Source organism: Fistularia commersonii, chromosome 12 (assembly GCF_037954325.1).
Source record: "Fistularia commersonii isolate RoL2024-O1a breed Wild chromosome 12, RoL_Fcom_v1.0, whole genome shotgun sequence".
NCBI classification, from domain to species: Eukaryota; Metazoa; Chordata; class Actinopteri; order Syngnathiformes; family Fistulariidae; genus Fistularia; species Fistularia commersonii.
This window is the reverse complement of record NC_141295.1, coordinates 8,216,217-8,236,219: the sequence shown is the minus strand read 5'-3', so window position 1 is coordinate 8,236,219 and position 20,003 is coordinate 8,216,217. Positions and strand designations below refer to the sequence as shown.

At 41.5% G+C, this 20,003-nt stretch overlaps 1 protein-coding gene across 2 annotated transcripts in view; it reads left to right on the top strand.

Moving 5' to 3' along the window:
* LOC147228678 (calcium-binding protein 2-like) overlaps window positions 1–20,003 on the top strand; it is a 30,377-nt gene that overhangs the window by 9,845 nt on the left and 529 nt on the right. For both annotated transcript variants that reach the window (XM_086156809.1, XM_086156810.1), the window contains exons 3-8: window positions 2,622–2,720; window positions 3,075–3,210; window positions 11,328–11,358; window positions 11,690–11,833; window positions 17,913–18,022; window positions 19,022–19,169. In XM_086156809.1, the coding sequence (XP_086012935.1) occupies window positions 2,622–2,720; window positions 3,075–3,210; window positions 11,328–11,358; window positions 11,690–11,833; window positions 17,913–18,022; window positions 19,022–19,169 (668 nt within the window). The remainder of the gene's footprint in view (window positions 1–2,621; window positions 2,721–3,074; window positions 3,211–11,327; window positions 11,359–11,689; window positions 11,834–17,912; window positions 18,023–19,021; window positions 19,170–20,003) is intronic.

Sequence of the window (20,003 nt, the reverse complement as noted above, 5' to 3'; positions counted from 1 at the left end):
GGCCCCCCATCAGAGCATTTATGGACAACCTGACTGTAATAACTGCGTCAGTTCCAGGATGAATCCTCCAGGGCATGCATGCACTTTAAGCCGGAGAAATCCAGGTCTCTAGTCCTGAAGGGTGACTGAGCCTACCAATTAACACCCTTACTGAGGAGTTCAAGGTCACCAGGGCAAGTGAGTTTCTCCAGTACAGGGAATCAAAGGTTGCTCAAGCCGGCATCGTGGTGTGGACCAGGCAGAAGCTCGGTTGTTCCACAAGGAGCTTGTAGGGTCTGTGGCAACTGGTTGGGCAGGCCTGGGAACCATTCCGATAACGCACCTCAGGAGGCGCAAGGGCAAGAAAGGCGGGACCAGTTGGGAGATGGAGACATATCTCTCCGCCTGAGTTTCTTGGCGGGGTGTTTCATCCGAAGACCCCGTGTCGAGAGCCACACTTTCTGCCCCACTGCATAGGTAGGGGCCTGTACTCGATGGGCATCAGCACAGCGGCGAGCCCCTTGCAAATGTCAGTGGGGTCTTGCCCACACTCACTCGCCTTGAACCACTGATCGACTGCAGGGACTTCTGAAGATCCAAGGAAACATGGGTGGTCGGTGGCAGGGCACCCACTGGAATGGTGTCAACCCGGTGGTTGGCTGCTGGAGGGAATGCTGAGCATATTCTGCCCAGGGAAAGAATAGACTCCAGTTTGCAGGGTGGCGCTGGCAGTAAGTTTGGAGGTAGCGGCATACCTCTTTGCTCTTGCGTTCCGTTTGTCCATTGGTCTGGGGGTTGGAACCAGGCGACAAGCTCACGGTCACCCCCAGAAGGCAAAGGAAGGCTCGCCAAAACCTCGATATGAACTGTGGTCCTCGATCAGAGATGATGTCCTCCGGCAGTCCAAAGTTCTGGAAGACCCGGGTGAAGAGGGCTTCTGCTGTCTCCGGTGCTGTAGGAACTCCCTTCACGGGGATCAATTTGCATTCCTTGAGAAACAGCTGGTGAGGACCTTGGTGACGTGGCTGGATAGATCTGGGGTGTGGATCAGGAGGTCATCTATGTGAACCACAAAATTCTAGAGGAAGTCTCGGAATATTTCATTCATGAAGCCTTGGAACATGGAAGGGGCATTGGCTTGGCCATATGGCATGACCTTTTACTCCAAGTGATGGGTTAGGAAGGCAGTTTTCCACACATCTCCTTTTCTGATGCGCACCAGGTTATAGGCGCTCCAGAGATCTAGTATGGAGAATATTGTGGAACCACAGCAGAGGATATTGGAACTTGAGGGTTGCCTTGTTCAGGATTTGGTAGCGTCAGACACGTAAAGCTGGGCTGTGAAAATCAACGGTTTTAAATGGATGTCAGGGGAATTCCCTGCGGTCACTATGGGTCTTTGAGGTCTTGTGGGACAGCATGAGATCAGGTGACCCTTCTCTCCACAGTAGAGGTGGTTGTCCAGGCGTCTGCGTCTCTCTGTGGGTGACAAAGGGTATCCACCTCCATGGCCTCATCTGCTTGATCCGGCAGGTTTAGGGATGGCACTGTGGCGGTGGTAGACCTTCCAGGGCCTGTGAAGCAGGTGTCTGAGGGCCGAGCAGAATTCTCTTTCACGTATTCACTCACTTGAAAATGCCCCTGAAGAACCAAAGAAAATTCTGCCTGACAGTTAGCTCGTGAGCCCCATCCAGTGAAGCCTGGAGGAGGAAATCCAGGACGCATCGGTGTCCGACCCAGCACCACCCAACATCCCTGCAAACCGTACCTACTTACCCCAAACCAACCAGGCCTCTCTCCTCACCTCTGCACACTCAACACCAGGTACAGGGCACCCAGGAATAAGTGAGATGCCAAACCTTCTGGGATGCTGAAGACTTCCATGAAGTGCTGAACCGTGTCTGTCACCTTGCCCGGGGAATTCCAAATTGCCTCCACTGGAGCGCGCTGCCCGACAGGAGGGAGATTATGCAGGCAATTTTCGACCTCTCCATGAGGAACCAAGCAGGCTGCATCTCAAACATCAGCGTACATTGGAGAAGAAAGCCCTTACAGCTTTCTGGGGAGCCGGAGTAAGTGGCCAAGCTGGCCACCAGAGCAGCATGGATGAACTGAGGTGCTGGAGAGTTTGTGGGCTCCATACCCGGTCTGGTCTTCTGTTACGCTATCCCCCAGGAGCACAGACGCAGGTTAGTAGATTTCCAGGTTGGTTTAATGTTCTCAAGCTGGAGCGTTTCCATACAAAGGAGTCAAAGACAACATAAACTCCTTCTTCAAATGAGACCAGACAAGGACTGAAACTTTGAGTCCAACTTAAATACATTGGCTGATTAGCTGAAGTCCTTTCAGGTGCAGTGTGGCCTCCAGGTGCGGAGGATAATCGTCGTGCTGGAGTTGATTGAATCCTGAGAGACAAGTAGAACTCTGGGGAACTGGATCGGATTGATAACTGCTGTGATTGTAGTGAAGCTGGACTGGGGATTCGAGGAGTCGTGACAGTGTCATTCCAAAACTTTTGCCCATGGCTGTAATGCTGACTATGTTCAAAATGTTCATATATTTGATATCAAATTGTCTTCGTGTCTGTCACAACATACCATGGGCATATTTAGTTGACTAATTTCAATTTCTTTCTCTGCTAGCATGTCTCCAAGAGGTGGGAGAGGTGCAGCGACCAGATCACCAGTGAATGGAAGATTCAAAAACAAGGCTCTTCAGCTCAGCCTCTCAAAGAAATTCTGGTTATTTCATTGCTTATATGTAATTAACATGAAGTAATATGACAAAAGGTTGTATGGATTTATGCACACAATTTGAAAGATTTATTTATTCATCAGATACAAAACTTGACATTTGACTCTTTGAGAAATGTTTTCTTCCTATCTCTGGTTGCTGAAATCAAAAATGATGTGATCCAATTGGAATGCCATGTTTTCTCCCCGTAATCAATTAATTTGAGATCAGCAATATGTTTTCTGGAAAGATTGATGAACATTTATTTTCTCAGTTCTGTGTTTTTGTTGAAATCAATCATAAGGAAAAATTCTAGGTCTGGCTATAATAGTGACACCTCTCAAAAAATGCACTCTTTACAGCTCAAAGTCGCAGGGTTCCTCGGCTCAGGGGAAGGTTGCAGGTGAAGAGTCTCGTCACCGAAGTAAAAGAAGCCTCAGCAACAGCTCAGCAGTCGCTGCTGCCTACATCTCCTACCTCAATAAACTCTTTGGACAGGCCAGTTCAACAACCGACACATACATGATGTCATCACCTTGTTACAATACAAGTTTTACTTACTTAAAGTCCTTTTCCACTGCCATTTGGGGGCTAACAATAAAAAAAAAAAACGGTGACTTAAAATGATGGTCTTGAAGGTCTTAGAATCTTATGTAAAGGATAAATATGAGCTTAGGTTAACCAAAATACTATCATCTTCTATATCCCTTATCCTGTAGTCAGGGTTAAGGAACAGCAGTCAAACCCCGGATGTCGTTGGGGAAGAAGAGGGGGTGCATGTAGGGCCACACATAGCCAACTTTAATTGAAATAGTAGATGTTGTAAAGGTATTAAAATGTAAATAATTACATTACAACGAAACCTGCTGATGCCTTATTTGTTATTGAATTCTGTGTAATACACTGTGAAAGAAGATTTTTCTGGGGGGGGGTCTCTTTCAGTAAATAATATCTTTGTTATTTTGATAAAAGATTAAAAATATGACAGCATCATTCTGAAAATTTCTTCTGAGTAATGCATTGGAATAAGTTATAAAATCATGGTTCCTTTGGCACATTTAATCTTAAAGAAATCTAGTAGATTAAGTGTATTTTGTCATAACTGCATAACACAGACCAATTAGATGACAGTTTAAAAAACAGTAATAAAGTGGTTGTTCATACACAACAGACCAATATTGAACTGACATCTGGGGGCCTTTTTCAATTCAAATATAAACGCTGCTTGTTATCCCATTGCGTGAAGTGAAGCGTTGGTTGCTCAAAAAATGAAATGTTTGAAAACTTGAAAAACACTGAAATAAAAAAAAAACAGGTCACATTATCATTATCTTGTTATGAAATTTTGGGAACAACTACATCTTCTGAAACAAAACAGTTCTGCCAGGAAGATACCCATCAAGGGACATCACTGGTTAGTACCCTGAAGCTAAACTAGTGAGATGCAATGAAAAAGTTGGATGAAAAAGTTCATCCATCCATCCATCCATCCATATTACCCTGCTTATCCGGAGTTGGGTCGCGGAGGCATCAGCCAGAGCAGTGAGGCCCGGACCTCCCACTCCCCAGCCACATGGTCCAGCTCCTCTTGGCGGGACCACAAGGTGATCCCAGGCCAGCTTGGAGACACAGTCTCTCCAGCGTGTCCTGGATCTTCCCCGTGGTCTCCTACCATGATGGACATGGATGCTCAGGCATCCTGACCAGAGTCCAGGGCCATCTCATCTGGCTACTCTCGGTGCAGAAGAGCAGCGGCTCTACTCCGAGCTCCCCATGGATGACCGAATTTCTCACTCTATCTCTAAGGGAGAGTCCGGCCACCCCTTCCAGGGGCATAAAGCTCCCAACAACATAGCTCCGAGTATCACTGGGACACGCAAACCCCTTCACCACAGTAGGGTAGCACCTCATGGAGGGGATTCAACAATTATAAAAACAAATTGGGATTTATTTTGGCAAAATTATTATTTTTTTGCAATAAATTTCCAAGCAGCCATGGAACGACAGTATGATCCACTAACCCTTTTGAGTGTGGCGGGAGACTTTGCCTGCAGATACAAGTGGATGTGGATCAGATCCAAGATGCGAATGTGACTGACTACAGAATGATTTGTTTACCAATAAGACACAGTGAAATCCAAATTCATTCCCCGAGGGATTTTCAACCCTGTTCTCAAACAAAATGATTTATTCATCATCAGACATTTAACTGAAGTTATGTGGTAAATGGCAGAAAGCAAGTACATAGCGAGTCCAGACAGATGGTGTCTACAGTATCATATTCTGGTTTTAATGTGTCTCTAAATAATTATATTATCAATCAATTTATTTAATCCACAGGTGCCAAACTTAAAGCCCCCAGACCAAACCCAACCTAACATCCTTGGGTCTGTAGGAGAATGTGGAGAATAAAGTTTGCATAAGCAAATAAAAATTCATCCCTTGCATATTATCTTTAGTAATAAATAATTCAATAGATGCAAAGTTTATGTGATATTTTTTTCTAATTGTTTATGTAGTCTGTAGTGAGATTTCATCTGACATATGAATTTAAAACATTTGTTCATTTTGCAAGCGACAATATTTCAATAAGAAATGGCTGGTGAGGATTTTTATCATTGGATCACCAGTCTTTGCTCAATGAATGAAAAAGCCAAATCTACAATCCTTCCTTTCCCTGTACTAAAGCAAATGAATAAGAAATAGAAAATATTTCAATCTGGCTGTGAGTTCCTGAGGACTGCTAGGTCGCATCACCATGATTTAATGGATTATAACCTCACTTGTAATGATTGAATGGCTTCTCACCCTATGACTGCCTCATGGATTTATAATGGGATTGTTGCCAGGTAGCACTTTGTGACAAGATACCCTGCAGTGTTTTAGTGGCTGACTCAAAACTGCATGAGGAGGGAAGACTATCCATCTTGCACAGTCCTCCACCCCTACATCAACACATGTACTAATAACTCCCGTAGCAAAGTTTACTGTCAGTTTGCATTAGATCGAAGAAGCCGCTGGGTGAGACAAGTACCAGCAGAAAAGCAATTGATGCCTTTACATGTCAGATTCAGCCACAATGGATGACAGACAATCAGATATGAGGTAAAATTGGGTGTGGGAATATCTTTATGCATGTCTTTACAGTATAAACTGCAACTTCAGTCCTTTTGATAAGCCAAATGTGATTGTGTGTACATGTTCAGCTACTTTTTGTGTATTCATGCATCATACCTACAAAGCAGGAGGATGCTCAATGGGCCAAGTGAAAGCAGACAGAATGAAATTAATTGTTAATGGGCTTGTTCTGACAGATGAATTGAGAGTCAGCATGGCATGCAGTCTAATCCTTTCTGGATGGTAGAAAAATCTAATTAATGTGTTGACCTTGCTATCTAACTATGCCCTTGAGGACTGAAGGGTGCTTTACATGCTAGAGGGCAGTGCTTCTCACCCAGCAATTTATACTTTTTCTTTTTTAAAATTATTGAAATGTATATGTAAATCTTACAAAGATTTAGTGTTTGAGGTGAACCGCTATATCCGGTCAGGAAATTCTCAGCATAATTGTGTCTTGGGCATCGGACTAGTGTTTGGACTCTGTGGGTAATTATTACACAGAAAATAATCACAGTAAATAAGAAATGTTTGCAATACAGGGCAGCTTACAAATACACCATACAGTGACCCTTCTCCTTTTGAAGCCATAGTTACACTTGAATAGGATGAACTGGTGTGATTTATATATTAGCCACCTGGAGCATCAACATATATTAGTAAACAAATATGGCACTTCTCTTTTTACTGCTCTCTATCACTACACATCTGTTTTGCCTTTTTATCTCTCACTCCAGCTTTAAAGAAGTGGCCCTAAATAGTCATTAAAAAGTAAAATTGACCAGACCATTATTCAAATTCCTAAGAATTTGAAGTCAGAAATTTAGATACAACTCATATAAACAAAGGTGGGTAATCCTTTTAATATCATTCATGAGTGTAAAGCAACTTAAAATTCAGTTCACACTACCACTCACAAACACTTTGTACTTTTATTGTGCATTTAAAAGTTGTGAGCCAAGGGGGGAAAATAATTACTCTGAAATTTGATAAAATAAAGCTAAACGTGCAATTTGAAAAACATAATTTCTTGATAATGTGTCTTTATTGACAGCTTTTAAATTACTTTCATTCATAACGTTTTCTTCTTCATGCATTAAAAGTAAGAAACAAGTATGCACACAGCAAAATTTACTCTTACTCTGGCAATAATCTATGCTTTTCCATGCTCCATAGGCTTGTGCCGAGCTAGTGACACTAATCTCATAGATTTTTTTTGCCTGTGGTGTATTTGAACTTTGCTCTGTTGCGAAATATCAACAGCTAACTTGCTCTTACATTGAGTGAGTTAGCATGTTTTGTTTTAAGTTTTATAAAGTTTTGCAGAGAAATCCTAGGTAATTTGAGAGCCCTTGGGTAAGGACACTTATTATGCTATTATGATTTCAAGCATACAGTTCATTAAATTTGTTGTCCCATTGGTTTCTCTATATTTATTCATCTAATATGAGAATGACCTATCATTTGTTGCAGTCTTAAATATTCAATTAAATTCTGCAAATGTTTACACATATGCAAATGAGTCTTTATCAACCACTGGAGTGTAATTATAGTTTGTCAGAACACTTTATGAATCTATATGAAACAGCACTACTTATACATTTGAAACCTTTATGTATACATTTTCATACTATTGCATATGGAAAGCAAATTAGTTTTGCTGCCGGTGAAATTATAATCATTTTGCTTAGTTTAGTTCCTCTTACATCTAAATATCACAATGTGATGTTCAGAGAGTGAGTAGAGATTTAATTTCTGGCTTCTAGCCATATATCAACTTCTTTGAAAATGTATTATATTTATCATTTGCTTAGTATAGTTCCTCTTACATCTAAATAACACAATGTTATGTTCAAAGACTGAGTAGAGATTTAATTTCTGACTTTTAGCTTTGTATCAACTTCTCTGAAAATGCATTGTATTTGAGAAACAGTAGGAGGGAGAGGGAGTCACCCTGTACAAATGTTAATACCGTGTGGAAAATGCTGAATATTTCACACTCAAGCCAGTTGCAAATTGTTCAGGTCGGTCTAATTGTTGATTGTTATATGTCTTTAAACAACGCAGCCTCAGGGCAGCACGGGCCGGTGTCTCCCTGAACCATTCAGGGGGGCCACCGGCCAGTGTCTCGCTGAGCCAGTCCAAAGCCAGATAAGTGCAGAGGATTGCATCAGGAGGGGCATCCAGTGTAAAACTTTTGGCAAAACCAAACATGTGAATCAAACACAACAGCCAGATCAAACTGGATCGGTCGAGGCCAGGGTTAACAACGATCACCGTTGGTACCAATGACCTACAGGGAACCAATGGAAACTGGGCTACTGTAGGTCAAAGGAGAAGAGGAGGAAGGCGTGTTCTGAAGCAGAGAGAGAAGAGGAAAGGCAAAAGTCTTGGACTGAGAGTAGGGACTTTGAATATTGGGACTATGACAGGAAAAGGTAGACAGTTGGTCGACATGATGCAGAGAAGGGAGGTGGATATATTGTGTGTCCAGGAGACCAGGTGGAATGGTAGTAAGGCTAGTAGCTTAGGAGCAGGCTTTAAGTCTTACTATCATGGTACTGACAAGGAGGGAAATGGAGAGGGAGTTATCTTGAAGGATGAGTTTGTTACGAACGTTCTGGAGGTTAAAAGAATGTCTTAAGAATAGACTTATGAGTCTGAAATTGGAAATTGAAAGTGTTATGCTCAATGTTATGAGTGGCTATGCCCCGCAGGTGGGATGTGAGATTGAAGAGAAGGAGAAATTCTAGAATGAAGTAGATGAAGTGATGCAGAATATCCCCAGAGATGAGAGAGTGGTAATCGGGTCAGACTCTTATGGGTATGTTGATGCAGGCAATTGAGGGGATGAAGAAGTGATGGACAGATTTGGTATACAGGATATGAATGCAGAGGGACGGATGGTGGTACCTTTTGCAAAAAGGATGGAAATGGCTGTAGTGAACACTTTTTTCCAGAAAAGACAGGAACATAGGGTAACTTATAAGAGCAGAGGTAGGAGCAAGCAGGTAGACTACATCTTGTATAGATGAGGTAACGTGAAAGAGATCAGTGACAGCAAAGTAGTTGTGGATGAGAGTGTAACCAGACAGCTTAGGATGGTGGTTTTTAGGATGATTCTGGTGATAAGGAAGATCAAGAGGACAAAGGCAGCACAGAGGACAAAGTGGTGGAAGCTGAAAAGGGAGGAGTGTTGTATGGTTTTCAGGGAGGAGCTGAGAAAGGCTCTGGGTGGTCAGGGAGGGTCTCCAGATGACTACAGCCATTGTTATCAGGAAGACAGGTAGGAGAGTACTTGGTGTGTCATCTGGAAGGAAAGTAGATAAGGAAGATTTGGTGGTGGAATCAGGAAGTGCAGGAGTACATACAGAGAAACTGGTTGGCAAAGAATAAGTGGAATACTGAGAGGACTGAAGAGGACTGAAGAGAGCAGACAGGAGTACAGGGAGATACAACAGCTAACGATAGAGGTAGCAAAGGCAAAACAGGGCGTGCGATGACTTGTATGCTTAGATAGACAGAAAGGAGGGTGAGAATGATCTATACAGGTTGGTAAAAAAGAGAAATAATGATGGAGAGAATGTACAACAGGTCCGGGTGATTAAAGATATAGAGGAAAACGTAATGACAGATGCTGGAAGAGTGATGGGAAGATGGAAAGAGTACTTTGAAGAGCTGCTGAATGTGGGAAATGAAAGAGAGGCAAGGGTAGAAGAGGTGACCGCAAAGTAGCACAGATAAGTAAAAGGGAAGTGAGGATGACATAGAAGAGGATGAAGAGCGGAGAGGCAGTTGCTCCTGATGATATACTTGTGGAGGTGTGGAAATGTCTAGGAGGGGCCGTGGTAGAGTTTCTGACTCGATTATTCAACAAGATCTTAGAGAGTGAGAAGACGCCTGACGAATGGAGATGAAGTGTGATGGTGCCCATTTTTAAGAATAAGGGGGATGTGAAGAATTGCGGCAACTATAGAGGGATAACACACAATAACAATAAACAATTTCCTACGGGATGAATAAGGTTGTTCTCATCTCATCTCATCTCATAACGTTGATGAGCCATACAATGAAGTTATGGGAAAGAGTAGTGGAAATGAGACTGGAAGCAGAAGTAGGCATTTGTGAACAGCGGTATGGTTTCATGGCTAGGGGTACTACAGATGCAGTATTTGCTTTGAGAATGCTAATAGAGAAGTACAGAGAAGGCCAGAAGTGGGTTTTTGTAGACCTAGAAAAGCAATTGACGGGATGCCAAGGGGGGCCTTGGGTGTTGTATGTGGAAATCTGGAGTGGCAGAGAAGTATGTTAGACTGGTGCAGGACATGTATGTTAGCTGTGAGACAGTGGTGAGGTGTACTGTAGAGATAACAGAGAAGTTCAGGGTAGAGGTGGGACTCCATCAGGGATCAGTTCTGAGCCCCTTCTTGTTTGCAATGGTGATGGGCAGGCTGACGGATAAGGTTAGACAGAAATCTCCATGGACCATGATATTTGCAGATGACACTGTGATCTATAATGAGAGCAGAGAACACGTTGAGGAAAATCTAGAGATGCTAGTCTAGATCAACAGTCCAGAGCAATAGAGAGTGTGGAAAAGAGGTGAAAGATGGGTTATAGCAGGTTTGAATGGGTGGAGAACAATGTCAGGGGTACTATGTGATAGAAGACTATCAGCCAGAGTGACAGGTGTACAAGACAGTGGTGAGACTAGCAATGCTGTATGGCCTAGAAACAGTTCCAATGACAAAAAGAGGCAGAGCTGGAGGTTGTTGAGACGAAGATGCTAAGGTTCTCTTTGGGAATAATCAGGATGGATAGGATCAGGAGTGAGTCTATCAGAGGAACAGCACATGGTAGATGTTTGGAGAGAAGGTCAGAGAAGCCAGACTGAGATGGTTCAGTCATGTACAAAGGAGGGATAGTGAATATTTTGATAGACGGATGCTGGAATTGGAGCTGCCAGGCAGGAGGTCTCGAGGAAGACCAAAGAGAAGATTTGTGGATGACAGAGGATATGAAGTTAGTTGGTGTGAGAGAGGAGGATACAGAGAATAGGGTTAGATGGAGAAGGTTGATTCGCTGTGGCGACCCCTGAAGCGAAAAGCCAAAAGGAGAAGAAAAAGCAGTGGAGCAGTGCAAGGCTTGTGCAACATATTGTTGAATGGTTGTGTGGGTGTGTATTTGTATGCAGAGAGACTAAGCTTATACTAAGTCCCCCCTGGATACTGCAGTAACCTTTGTGCATGTGTATATAGCAGTAAAGGATACCGTGTCATTTAACACATTTGATGGATATGTTGCTGGGTCACATTCAATCACAGTTTACACTCAACATCAGCTGTGTTGACATGATATACATGTTGTTCTAATTTGGCAGTCAGAAACGGATTATTACCACAGAATTTCTGAGCGTAATTTGTTTTAAAGCTATCCTGATTCAACATCATTCTCTTTATTGGAGTGATTTAATTGATGTTCTTTTCTCTGCTGCAAAGGAGAGAGAACTGATGCCAGAGGAGTTGGATGGTAAGATACTCTTGGTATAATTGTGATGCAGACACATGATAAATTACTTGTCATCGTTGGGCTTTATCAAACTTATTGATATTCTTTTCCTGATGAAATCATTCTTCTTTATGACTCATGTCAATGATTGATGTTTTTTAGACTGCTTTTAAATCAAATCTATTAAGTCAACAAAACTTAATGTTATTGATTGTATGGATGTAATTCTGTCAACAATAATTAGTAAAACAGAGACAAGTTATCAAGGTGACAATGCATTGTCCTTCATTTATTCGGGTGTGATTAATTCTTTTAAAAATGTGCTACTATAATTTGCATGTGTTTGTTTTAGAGCTGCAAGAAGCCTTTAAAGAGTTTGACTATGATGCAGACGGCTTCATCCACTACAAAGATATTGCAGGCTGCATGCGGACTATGGGTTACATGCCAACAGAAATGGAGCTGATTGAAATCATCCAACAAATCAAGATGAAATGTATGTACCTTTATTTAATTTTTGTATGTAATGTATGTACCTTCATTCAACCTATTAATCATTAATTGACCTCCCTGAAATAGGTTTGACTGAATGTTGAATGAATGTGTTTCTATAGTTGATGCACTTGTATTTAATATTTTCGTGTGTCTTTATAGAGCTGATATTCATATTGGAAGTTAGGGGTTATTCAGGACTGTTTAGCCAATGGATTCCTGGGCCTACATGTGCAGCAATGTGTAGGTGTGGGTCTGCATGAAATACTGTGTGAAAATGAGGGCAGTATTTCCTCTGCATTCTTGATGAGGATGTGCTCAGCTTGGCTTCCTTCTCTGAATATTTAAGTTAAAATTATTACATTGATATCTGAATTCATGCCATAAGTGCAGGGAACCTAACAAACATGCTGTTTTTTTCCAGCACAGTATGACGAAATCGACAGGAAGGAAATGATCCCTTGAAAACAATAATAAATGATTCTGAATGAATGAATATATAATTCCAATAGTACCTTTCACCGAAAAAATGCACCTCAACATGATTCACATGATGTTGTAGGGCAACATTTTGTCCTCAAAGTGCATGATTTAGAAACTGGAGAAAAAGGGCACAGAAATGATGTGAGTGACTTTAACAGGGGCAAAAGTGTGATGACTAGAGTATGGGGTCAGAGCATCTTAAAAATATTGTTCTTGAGGGGTTTCTGTTCTGTGGTGGCCAGCATCTGCTCAATGAAATTCAGGCAAAGAAACAACTCAATAAACTGATAAAGGGTCATGGGTGGTCAAGACTCACTCACACAGCTTGAGAACAAAAGCTGACCCATGTGGTCCAATTCAACAGAGGAGATAGGGCAGCTTAAATAGCTGAAAAGAGATTCTAATAGATATTCTCATAGAAAAGTGTCAGAACACTCAGATCATCTCAAGTTGTTGTGCCACAGATAAGTCAAAACGCCCATTTTGACCCCCCTTCATGAGCAAAGGTGCATTCAATGGCATCTAATGGAATTGCATGTGAACTGGGTTCCCATTCTTAATGGGACACAGACAGAGACAACAACATGGACTCGTCATTCTGTGGCTTTTCCATCTATAGAAACGTGTCTCATAAAGGACACTACCTGATAATTCAAAGGTCACTTGGGAAAGGACAAAGATTTCCAGAGGGCAGGGACTGGGAAGTATTTGGCCTCTGTGCAAGGCATGGATTGAGCATAACAAATACCATGTCAGAGCATAAGATTGCTCACAAGAATGCATGATACATTTGGCTCAGACTAAGAGACTGACCTTATATATTTGTATTATTAACTCGGTGGCTGAGCTATGTGTGTGAGACAGTTTGTTGTAGAGAGGGAGCACAGCTATCAGATGATCACCACCTCCCGGTCTATGCGATAAGGTGGTGGGGAAATCCGTCGGATAGACCTGGCAAACCAAGCTATTGGTGAACTGGGAACCATTGATTGTGGACCCCATACACAAGGCATTCAGTTTGCAATGCCAAAGGAACTCCTCACACAATCAGAAACAAATTCAGGACATGGAATCTAAATGATCCCCGTTCAGGACCTCTACTGTAGAAACAGCTTCCCAGAGCTGTGGTCAGAAGGTAATCAATGGTTGTGACGGCAAACTGAGAACTTGTTTGAGGGATCAGTGATGAATGAGGCTGTCAATCAGAAGAACCGGACCTTTTAGCCATGATTGGCCTAGAAAACATTGTCAGGTACAAGAATGCCAGAAGGGCCTCAAGGACTTTTTAGAAAACTGTTGAGACGATTCAGGAAAAAATGAAAAAAAAGAGCTTTGCTTAAGCAGTTTACAACTTTTGAGGAGACCTGTTGATTTCAACCTAGGACATTGACAGGTGGCTGAAAACGCACTTTGAGGAACTCCTGAACCTCACTGACATTACCTCAGTGTAGACGGCTCAGTTGGAGCCTTCATCCATATCCATACAAGAAGTTCATGAAGTAGTCACCATTCTTCCCACCAGTATTCTAAATGATTACATTAAATAAAAATTAAAACACGGAACAGCTTCTAAATACCCCCAGCAACTTAATGTAAACCAAATAATTTGCTGCAGTGAATTTTGATTTCCAGGATCTCAGGCTATTGTGTCCTCTGGGTTGCTGGACGCATGATTTGCACACTGGCGTTTTCCTGTTTTTTTTTTTTTTTTTAATTGGAGGGGAGAATAGGCATGAAGCGTTTATAACGAGAGTTTTTGGTAAAGAGTTTTGCCGTAGAGGAACAGGAAATACTTGACAATCACTCAATTAAATCAACCAAGAGGACATTTTAAATCTTTGTATGCAAATTATACAGGGTATTCATGGACTGTATAGCTCATTTATCAAAAAAAATCATGTTTTGTAAAATTATTTCATGTGATTCTTCTCTGGTTCTTCTTCATGTGAGCTAGGTGGGGCAGCACCCCAGCAGGCTGCCACTGATTGTGGGGCTGCCTTGGGACATCTTTCAGTCATGATTGAGGTCAGACATAATGTCTAGGGACTGGCAGACCAGGATGATGATCCCGTTTTAAAAAGATGGACTGCAGGTTGTGCTTCTGCTGAGAGGGTAATCATGTTGCTCAGCAACTGGATACTGTCGAGGTCATTCAATGGTGTACCAGTATTTCACTTTCAGGACAATCATGGAGCGTTTGTAGGAGTACATGCAACATGTTTTGTCTGACTTAAAGAAGATACTCGACCACATCCTACTTTGTGTCCAAAGGGAAATGTCAGGAGTGTATAGGGTCTGTGTTCATATTTACAACCCATATAGTCTTTGCTTAATTCTAATAAGAGCTGTGTCTGCGTCTTTGGTATACCATCAAACATGTTTCTAGGCTCTACTATGGCTGCAACTGGTTACCATTTCTGTTTGGGTGGAGGTTATTTTGAGGTGCAGTCAAGGGCAAGAGAGTACTCGGCAATTTTCCTCTACAGAGTAGCTGGTCTCAGCCTAAGAGAAGAACACAGATATTTGGGGGGAGGTTGGAGATACGGTGATTATTCAGACTGAAAGCAATCAGTTGAGTTGACCATCGTACCAACAAGGATGCTTCATCAACATCACTTGTTAGAAGTATGCCAGATATGTCCACATGGTAAGAGGTCCCGTTGCAGACTGAGAATGCGCTGGAGGGAATATATATCTAGTAGTCTGACACGGAAATGACTTGGGGTCCCCTTGGAAAAGCTAAAGTGCTTTGCTAGGAAGAGGGATGCTGGACTTGACTCATTCAGTCTGCTGCTTGCAGTGGGATGATGATGATGATGATAATGCAGTCAACTGAGTGGTAAAAAGTTGTTGACATTTATTGCTGTCCAGTAGAAAATCTGTATCTATTGTTTATTTTATGTCATTTGAAAACCGATTTTATATCATTGTTTTGTTATTTAAGTTTATTTTTATTAGAACTCAATGAAAATTTGTATTTAGGAAAACGATACTACCGTAAAGATCTCCATCATTTAGGATATTTTTACTCCTTACCATCATGCAGATATTTAATGAAGTAGTACCAGATTTCCATAAGGACCATCGCTCAAAATTCAATTAATACGTATCCTGTGATTGTAACAAACCTTTGATAGGGATGGATGAGACCGTGTTGAAAACAGAAAAGCTGTGATAATTATCTAATTGCTGTGGGTTTTCTATCATAATATCAGATTATTAGATTCACACGGTACCTCTAGGGCAGCCAATTTCTTCATTAGACTAAAATGACATGAGCAACCTACCAGGAATAAAGAGACAACCACTGATACCAAGATATTTAATATAGGTGTAATTATTGTAATAATGTTGTAGCTGTGCAAAAGTTGCCAATTGTTTGGCAACACAACATCATTCATATCAATATCAATATCATCGTTTGCCAATATCATTACATATCATTATATGTATTATACATGCTAACAGAAATGTATGGCTTTCTTGGGTATGTGTCATACATAAAAAATGTTATATTCAAATCTCATCTGTGAGAAAGGGGGAATGGAATTCAGTGATGTCTAAATCTCTACACAGTTTGAATCTCATCATCCACTGTTGGGACCGTGATTACATTTTTGAATCACAAAATTACCATGAGGTTTTACTGAAACTGTCTCTCACATCTTTCACAAGTTGTTTGCTTCTCACTTAATCAAATAAGGCTGTCTTTAGTATAAGTGGGAATTTATGTGCTTTTGGTCGAATAGTCATGTTGTAAATGAAATTTCCCCACTGCGGGACAATTAAAGGCACATTCTATTCTATTCTATTCTATTCTATTCTATCAAATGATGCAGAATTGACAACCTGATAAAGTCCCACTGCTTTTTAAACATATAGTCAGGATACATGTGTATGAACAAAAGCTGAACTACATGGATCATGACTTCTTCAGTGTGCACTGAACCTTGTAGTGAACCTTTTACAGAATGTAATTTATATAGGATTTTTGTGTTTCCTTACTTGGTCCAATGCAGTTGTCATCAGGCTGATATAAATGATTAATGTCTGTGGGTAGTTTCCTTGTCAAACCCCCCTAAAAATAAAACACAGCTAAACCTAATCTGCCATACTCCATGACGTAATCATTATCCTTAGAATTAACAGGTATTCTGACATTCTGCTCATTGAAAACTAAAGAATCGAAGGTAATTACTTGTGAATTTAGTTGTAATAAATTATCATATAGATGGCTATAATGATGGTTTTACAACAAATGGTAAGATCAAGATTTCTCTTAGTATTTATCAGCAATGTTATCTATGACAACGTATTTGATCCTAATAAATTAAAACATTCAAACATTAGATAGGCCCATAATTTTAAGGGGCCTTTCTGTTCAATGTTTTAGTTTGAAAAGCTATGAATGGATTTTGTATACGCGTCTCCATGTGAAAGTTGTAAATAGTCCCTGCTGATCTCATTAAAAAAAGTCTGCACAATTATTTGGCAAAATATTTCCACGGATATTCTGTAGATGAGAACAACAGTCCACTAACAAGTTGGTAAAAACCTAAAAATGGCATTGATCACGCTGCTAGCTACACAAAAAAACCTTGATGTATTATTACTCTCTGATGGGTTTAAATAAGCTAATTTGCTCACACAACAATATTCTTGTCTGTTCCACATGTCCACCTTATTGTGTAAGTAAACAAATAAAATGAATGCATGTTGTGCATGAATGCAGTACTTGATCTGTATCATTTGTTGCACTGATTGCCGTGCATTGGGAGTGCATGGCTGGTCCTGGTTCCCAGCAATTAGTAAGGGCTTAAAAGACAGAGATTTAAGCCTCACTGTTTGCCGGTTTATTGGATAGTTCCCTTAGTCTTCCCCATTCGCCCTTTGCAGTGTAAACCTGTGGATCTCGCCTGGCCACCACTCACCCCAGTGGTGTAAATCCATTCCTCTCTCTGGGCCGTCCCTTCGCCCAGCGGAGTATGCTAGCGCATTGCACCGAGATGCCCGTCCCCAACTGGGCTTCCTGTTCCTGCTCAGGTTTTCTTCCCTTGTCGGTGTACACTCACGCCTCTTGCCTGGCTACCTGTCACCCAACTGGGTTTCCGTCATCAGTGTATATTAGCGTCCCCAACCGGGTCTCTCCCTTATTGATGTATGCTAGTGCCTTCCGCCTCGCTGTCTGTTCCTGCCCTGCATCCCACCTACCCATTCACCTGGTCAAAGCCTTTTAGGGGGCGTGTGGCACAGGAGGTACCGCAATCGTCTTTGGGATCGAACATTCCTGGTTCGATTCTGGCTCCTCCTAGTGTGTCGAAGTGTTGCTGAGTAGGACACTGAACCCCAAACTGGTGCTGGTGGATGGTAGCATATTACTCATGATTAGCTGCAGAGAACAAATTTCCCCAAGGGGATTGATAAATAAATCAAACTTGTTGTTCTGGACCCTGTCTGTTTTGGTGCAGAGTCCTGTGTGTGGGTACTATCACCAAACCTGTAAAAGCTTCCTTTCCTTTGGTATCAGTACTTTCACGTTGGTCATCAATGCCTGAATTTGTTTGTCTGCATTCCTTTGTGTGTGTTGTGTCCTTCTGCAGGGGGTGGCCATGTGGATTTTGATGATTTCTGTGAGTTAATGGGTCCAAGAATGTTAGCTGAGACAGCACACATGGTTGGGCTGAAGGAGCTCCGCTGTGCCTTCAAACAGGTAAGTCAGATGTCTGACTTCAAGAAAAGTTACACATCCTTGTTGTGTAATAGAGCTATAAGATGCAGTTGGATATTTCCTTTGAGTGCAATGACTCTTCCTTGTAAATGATCTAAAGATTGCCTAGCTGAATATAACTGCAGGAGAATATAGACAGGACAAGAGAAATTGTTCATAACAATGTTGTCAGTTTGTTTGTCTCCCCTGTTCTATTAATGTTCAGGGGACGCAGCTGCTCAATTTAAGTGATCCGAATTTCAGTAATCGGAAAGAAAGCTATTCAATCTCTGACGTTATCACAGAGGCTGATAAAAAAACAATGTTTTGATTACCCCTAAAGCAAAGCCCATGTATAATAGTTTCTAACCAGTCAAAACAAATGAGGTGATGATGTTATTCATAAGCATAGCCTCACGGGTCAGTACACCACAGGAGGCCTTACAGCAAAATAGACAAACTATTTATTGTAGACCCAAGTGCACAAAACACAGCTGAGCACACACACACACACACACACACAAAACATTAGAAGGAGAAGAAATGCCTTCATTGTCACAGTCAGTTATACATACAGCACAATTTGACCACTGCATTTAAATATGGATGAACCACAAGTAAAAGGCAGCTACTGAACAGCGCCATGGGTTCAGTGTGTTGCTCAACAACACTTTGACCTGGTAGGAAGAGCACAGGAATCAAACCAGAAATGTTCTGTCAGAAATGTTCTGGATGCCTACTCTTATCCCCTTAGCCATGCCAAAGGGTTTTTCCAAAGTGGTGATAATTTATTATATTCTTCACTAAAAGTGTTTCTCTTTTCCTATTTTGTCTTCCATGTGACCACATACAACACCTTTTCAACCCCCTCAGAGCTCCCTGAGCAATTCATTAATCTCAGCCTATTCTGCCCACACTCATCTTCAGATATTATAATTGTTTATCTTTTCAATGACTGTCTACGTCCTCTCTCTTTATTCCTTGCTGCCCAACACATTGCAGTTTGACTGTGATGGGGATGGAAAGATAACGTTAGAGGAGCTGAAGGAAGGCATGAAGACCCTCCTGGGGGAGAAGCTGAAGAAAGGCGAGCTGGAAGAGATCCTTGGTGACATTGACCTCAACAAAGATGGCAACATTGATTTTGATGGTAAGCTGTGAGGTGCTTGAGCAGGTAGACCTTGAATACAAAGGACAGAAGAACACCTGGATGAGCGTCAGATTAAAAAATCTGCGTGGCCTGGGTTCGAGATGAAAGTGCAAAAATGAGTATGAAAAGGTAATTAATTCCAAATGGGTACACTGGATGGGCTGAACCAATCTAATCAGTCTCCCTTTAAGTCAATCAATACACATGCCTTGACTAGTATCACATGCTGCACATAAAAGAACACACACTACTGAACAGCTCAAGGACTTGGCAGAATTATGGTACAGTGTGTGATGCTGCAGAAGAATAAACAACAGTGTGAAGTACAATCATTGTAACCCACATCTGCATAAATAGCATCCATGATTGCTGCTCCCTTTATTACCACATGAAAAGTAATGACTGTCTTTAGCACACAGGAGGTGTAATGCAGTTACTGTTGTCTCAGCAGCCCAATGTATTGCAATTATCGGGTACATGTGGATAGGGTGTCAGTCACAGAAAGGATCAATATGCCTGTGTTTCCCATTATCATCAATCTGCCACTGTGTTAAGAGTCTATCACCCCGTTAAGCCACATAAATAGAGAACATAACAATGCACGTGGCTCTTAAGCACAGCCGTGAGAATTTAAGTCTAAATATTCCGAGTGAATCTGAAGTAGCTGTCTCTTGATCCTCATACCAGCACCTGGACTATTTAGAGTAATACTCTCACACTTGCTTCTGTGCTGGTGAACCAAATAAGGTGAGGACAACCGATTGCAGCTGCATCAGTATATGGTTATTTGAGTCATGTGAGTGTTGAGTAATACTAATTAGAAGTCAATTTTTT